Source organism: Condylostylus longicornis, unplaced genomic scaffold (assembly GCF_029603195.1).
Source record: "Condylostylus longicornis isolate FDR11 unplaced genomic scaffold, ASM2960319v2 ptg000107l, whole genome shotgun sequence".
Lineage (NCBI taxonomy): Eukaryota > Metazoa > Arthropoda > Insecta > Diptera > Dolichopodidae > Condylostylus > Condylostylus longicornis.
Window position 1 is genome coordinate 3,004,409 of NW_026578075.1, and position 6,589 is coordinate 3,010,997.

Sequence of the window (6,589 nt, forward strand, 5' to 3'; positions counted from 1 at the left end):
GCACACTGTACTCGGTATGTTGTCATTAACAAAATTGACATCAAAATATACTTACGTAAATAAAATCCTTTAATTGAAAACTAATGGGTGCCTAATTATTCTTAGATAATAGTTTATTCTTGGATTTACTGCTTCTGCATCATCTGTTGTTTTTTCATTTTCGAAATATAATTCTGCGTGTATTTTATTCTTTATTTTGATATTCTCATATTATTCTCTTATTATTTTAAAAAATTATTCTTTATAGCAAACTCGAATTGAAATTGTTAATTTATTTTATAAATTTCAAATAAAATTTTTACAATTTGACAGAAAACTCAAATAAACAAAATAGTTAAAAACTTTTTTGCTTTTATTTTTCAAATTTATTGTACCGGATTACTTATGTATATCGCATAGCTATCACTTATAGGAGTGAAATATTTTTGATAATAAGGGGGTTTAATGTCAGATACTTGTAAAAGCTTTCACTTTTAAATCCATCTGAAATTAATCAATTGGCACGAATTTTGAATAATATTTGGATTTTGGTGAAAACATTGTTAATTATTCAATGACAGTAGTATTGTTAAATTTTGAAGTTTAATTATTAAAATATTAATAATGGGCATAAATTAAATAAAGGTGCAATTTAAGAACTCCAGTTATTTAAACATTGCAGTATTCAAAAATTTATTTTTCTTTTTCATCTTTGTACAAAATTTCTTTTCGTTAAATTTTACATTGGTGTTAAATTATTAAATTATATTTTGTTGATTTTCTAATTAAAAATATTATTTAAATAGTTTTCGTCTTTTTTTTATAAAAATAAATAAATAAATAAATAAATTTAATTAATTATAAGTTTTTCTTTTTTGGTAAAAACAATATGCGCACTTTTCATCTATGAATTTCTTTTCTTACAGATGTTTTCTGATCTTATTGAATAAATTATTGCTAAAAAGAAATTTAGAATACGAAATTTATTTAAATATTTTTCTCTTAATTTTTCTTTGTTTTTTCATTTTTCTTTTGATTTTAAAAATATTTTATCTTCTGTCTCATCTTTACGAGCTATATGAAGAATATGTAGAAGATGTTGATGATCCTGAATTAGATGAACCAGATGATGAGCTAGCTGATGATGATGAACTACTTGGATAATATGAACTATATGCTATTTGTTGGGCTGATGATGGTTCTGACCATACACGAGCATAAGGTGATCCATATTCTTTAGCTGGTTCCCAACTGCTTGGTTCATATGGTGCTGGTGTTGTTGGTGATGGTACACCATATACTGGTTCTGGTGCTGGTGGCATCATTGGCATCATTGTCATTTTTAAACCACCAAGTTTTTGTATTAAATTATAAATAATAAAGCCTAAAACAAGTTTAATAGCAATTTTCGATAAAATTAATGCTTTCATTGCTTTAATGCCAATCAATGTCATCATAATTGGTATTAAAATTTTTGTTTTCAATTTCAATAAAAGAAGAATTGGCCAAATTACTTTCTTTTTTAAAGAATTACCACGACCTGCGAAATACAAAAGGTAAATTATAATTTTTATATTGTTAATAATTATTATTAAGAGCAAACATTCAGCTGAAATGATTGAGGTGCTGAATTCAGATTTTCAATATATTTGCCGAATAAAATTATTTCCGGTTTCAAATAAAATATTTCAATATTAAAATAATATTGATTATTTGAGAAATTTAACATTGAAGTATTCGAATATTATTCCGTGTTTATCAAATTTAAAATAATTGTTTTTAATTTGCTCAAGGAACTTCAAAGGAATTTTGTAAAAATCCTTAAAATTATAAACTTGTGTGTATTTGAAAAGTTTGTTTAAATATTTTAAATATAAATCCAAATCAATGTCAAAATTATATTAATGAACACATATATACAAATACAATATACATATATATTAATATTCACCAACCTTCTTCTTTGGTTAATTCAAAATCAAGTCCACGATCAGCTCGATATGTTACTACAGTATTTTGAAATAAAGTTTCTGGTAATTGAACTTTAAATTCATATGTATTTAAAATACGTGCAACTCTTTCAAAAATTACTTTATCGATATTTTTTTCATCAAATGAACGAGCACTTTCTGTTGAAATTCCATTTAATGTATCCAAATAATTTAATACTTTCTCTTTAAGGCAATTTAATGCATCATTATTAAAACAATTATCGACAATTGTATCAAGTAATTCACTACTGCTACTAATCCTTGGTTCTTCATAAAGAATTGAATTATCAATTGCAGCACCATTAACAATAATACCACAACCGAACGCGATAACAGTTATTAATAATCGAATCGACATTTTACGCGTTTTGTTTTTTTCACAAAAATAAATTTTTATTTATTTTATTTACAATTAAATTAAATAATTATATATTATTTATCGAGCTGAATAGATGAGTGGACAATAATTAAATGAATATAAATTGATTAGCAAGTCTTTATTTTATACTACCGCTCCCAAAATATCAATATTTTTCTTTTTTAATTTGAAGAATATTTAAATTTTTAAGTGAAATGGAATTTTAAAGACGACCTTTTATTTAATTTAATATAACAAATTGTATATAAATAAATGTATACATTTTGGTTACATATTAGAGTGCAGTATGTACCTATGATTACACACATAATGTTATGGGTGTATGTATGTAGGTATATGTACAGAAATATTTAGATATATTTATGCATTATTCCAAATTCTTTATTATTATGTTGAAGTTAAAAGAAAAAAATTTCTTTTAAAACTTTAATTGTATTTTGCTATTACCACTTTGATAAACCAAACCACCAACTTATGGTCAATTTGTTTTTTATTTTATCCATATATACCTTACATTTCTACTGTCATTTACGCACGCAAAACAGTATATTGTTATCATTTTTGTAGTTTAAATCTGTTTGGTTAGGCAATCCGTTGTACATGGGATGATTATTAATAAGCTTTAGAGAAATTTTACTATATATACCGATGGTATGGTTAGTGCCAAAAAACATTTGGTTTGTCATGATTTTTCTTTTTTATTTTTATATTTATTTTAATATATTTTGTTGTAAGGTACTCGTACTTGTACAAAATCGAATTCCAATATAACATTTTAACAAATTGTTTAACACTACTGCATAAAAGTATTTTATACAGTACTTATGTTCGAAAACGCATTACGATTTAAGCCTTTCAAAACAAGACAAATTGTTGATTAAATTTAATTTAAATAAATTATAATTCTACAAGATTATTTACGGATATAAAGTAGATAACCTTAACTAGAACCAGTCGAAGTACATTCACGTAAATGCAATCTAATCTGGGAAACAAATTGATCAATAAATTAGGCTGATGTTGTTTGTGAAGCATTTGAGTACAAGCAATTAATTAATTATTAATTCTTTATAATATACAATATTCCAAATGATTTATATCTCATATTATTATCAGCTTGCGAGACATGGAACAACTCTTGGAAAGAAGAGCCTGGGCATACCTATAAGCACCTCTAGGCTGTGCTGCCACGTAATTCAGCGGTGAAACATACCAACCTCAGATGGGCGAATGGAACACCATCTAACGCGAAAAAGAAGGAAGTTATGACCAAAGCTAGACTTTCATCGCACAAGGGATCTGATAGGGTTTTAACTGAACACTGTCTGATTGGCAATCATGTCAGGAGCATGGGCCGGGGGCGTAACCTAACCTTACCTAACTTATCCTTATATCTTATATGAATTTTGATTAATCAATTTTGTAAATTAAAAAAATTAAAAGTTTTTCTGTATAAAAAAGTCGCATTATACATGTTTCAATTAAATTCTTTAAAATTGCTATTATTGATTCGTAATAGCACGATAATACTTTTTCTATTCAATCGAATGATTTACTTCGATAAAACGATTACAAGCGATATTCTGACATTTTACCGCAAAAAATGTGTAATTTTACCTGTTAGTTATTCTTAAATTATCAAAAAATAATTTTGGTTTTCATTTTCCTCTAATGTAACGCAGCTGTAGCCTCAATTTAAGCCTCAATAATTTTACTTTTTCATTTTTCCTTACAAAACTTTCAATGATAGTAGCCCCTTTATCTTAAAAACGTTTTGTGTATGGTGTTATTTAAATCTTGGTACAATTATTTTAAAAAGTACTGTTTATTTTTTTGTTTATGTTTTAAAATACATAATAAATTTTCTGTCATCAAATTTCAATCTATTTTCTTCTTGAATAAAAAATTCGTATAGCGATACCATCATTTATAAAAATTTTGTTAATTAAATTTTCGGAAATTTTAAAAATCATTAAAATTATAATGTACGTAATATTGTGTCATTCAACAATATTATATTTTTTAAGTATTTTCGTATATTAAATTTAAAGATTAAAATTTATTTCCTGTCTGCCTATTTCAATATCACTTGTTTTTATGTTTACCATTTCACAATAATTTTAAGTTAATCATTAATTAATGGCACGATATCAGGAAGTTTGGAATTTCAACTTGCAAATTACAAAAAAAAAATTCAAAGAAAGTTATAGTTTAATAATAATTTCTCGGATTACATAATATTATAATTTTTCGAAATGTTGCAGGAGTAAAAAAGCACATTTCAATCATATTTTTACAAAAAATAAATTAATTAGGAATTCAAATTGAATTCCAATAAATAATTGTTTTTCGTGAAATATAAAAAATATTTTATAGTATGGATTAAGCAACACAACAGATATTAAATTATCGAGTAATGTACATATGATTTGATATAAATTCAAATTAATAAAAACCTAGAAAATTTTGTCCTTCCTCTGAAAAATAAAATCAAAAATTATCCTTTATTTTTATTATTTAACGATTGCCTTTGAGACTTTGATGGATGCTTCATATTAAGGCACACATAAACAATAAAACCGAGTTAAAATTTTTCAAACTACAAATAATAAAATTTAATTATCTAGCTGTAAATTATTAATTAAATACGATAATTCACATGACGTAGAGATTTTTCATCCCAAGAGGATCAATCAATAGCTAATAAAGTGTTAGCATCAGGAGCATTGGTGGAATGCTTTTATATGATGGTGCTATTCGATATCTTAAACACTTGGACTTATCAAAGCATATCTAATTGACATTCTTTAACATTGTAAATTAGAACAAATATTAAGCAATAGGGTAATATTTTCTTTAACTCACTCAAAATAATCCATTATATCAAAAAAGCAGATTCAGGCAGTTAATATACATAAATAGCAGTCGTTTTCGAAAGCCGATACATTGCCAAAATTCTTTTTATGATTTTTCCTAATTTTCTTTTCACAATTTTTCCGGTTTTGCATGCGATAATTTGTAAATTCATTTGCGAAGGGCTTTTTAGTTTTTTTTTACATTTTATAAAAGGCATTTAATAAGATTATTCTTAGTTTTTCTTAAAATAAGTTCAGCTATAAGTATAAGTTTTCCATTTTCAAAAATTAATGAAACTTTTCAGCATAAAACTTCTAAGCGAATTTTTTACTCATTTACGAAACATGGGTTCATCATTACACTCCCGAGAGAAAGAGCAGTCGAAAAAAATGGACCAGTAGGAGAGAACCGGTTCCGAAGAAGGCAAAAACAACTTTATCGGCTGGAAAAGTTATGGCGTCTGTTTTTTGGGATGCGTGTGGGATAATTTTTATTGATTATCTTCAGAAGGGAAAAACAATCAACGGCGAGTATTATGCAAACTTATTGCAGCATTTAAGTGAAGAAATCAAAGTAAAACGTCCACATTTGTCGAAGAAAAAAGTATTGTTTCATCAAGACAATGCACCAGTTCACACATGTGCAATCGCCATGGCAAAAATTAATGAATTGAAGTTTTTTTATTCACCAGATTTAGCCTCCTCAGATTACTTTCTAAAAATGGCTTGGTGGAAAAAGATTTTTTACACATGAAGAGGTAGAGTTTGGCGTTGATGGCTATTTTGCAGAGTTTCCCAGTTCTTACTATAAAAATGGTATCGAATCAATTCAACACCGCTGGCAAAAGTGTATCAACATAAAAGGGGACTATGTTGAGAAATAAAAATAAATTTTATCAATATTTTTGTGTTTTCTTGGTTAGGCTACTTAATTCTGGAACAGCCCTCGTAGATTTACAAAAATTTCAAAATAGAAATGACATTTCGAGTAGATAATTTTACTTAAGCTTATATAAGTTAATTCATGACAACTCAAATGTCAGAATTGAGTTTTAGATGAAAGTAAAAAATGTGTACTAAAAGTTTTTTTTTTTTGATTATAAAAGGAAGAAAGAGGTAAATGTGATAAACTCATTTGTGTCTATGAAAGGTTCTTACTCATAAGCAATATAAGCGTGAAAATTACAAAAAAAAAGTGGAAAAAATAAAAGTTCAAATTTTTTTATGCTAATAGTGGATTTTTGCTGTTATGCAAGTTGCTTATATACTGACGCGACTGTATTTATTTTGCAACTTTTAATTATGCTTAAACATATGCTATATGTGATTGTAACAAATTTATGTTCTATAAAATTTCATATTTTAATCGTAATTTTTAGTTCACT

The 6,589-nt window shown here is 26.0% G+C and overlaps 1 protein-coding gene across 1 annotated transcript; it reads right to left on the reverse strand.

Moving 5' to 3' along the window:
* Positions 1 to 931: 931 nt before the first annotated feature.
* Positions 932 to 2,328, reverse strand: LOC129614391 (uncharacterized). The gene is made up of 2 exons (XM_055528967.1): positions 1,935 to 2,328; positions 932 to 1,519 (listed from the first exon to the last, which is right to left on the reverse strand). Exons 1-2 carry the CDS (start codon positions 2,326 to 2,328, stop codon positions 1,047 to 1,049), a joined length of 867 nt encoding a protein of 288 aa, XP_055384942.1. The 3' UTR covers positions 932 to 1,046.
* Between the last annotated feature and the right edge of the window lie 4,261 nt (positions 2,329 to 6,589).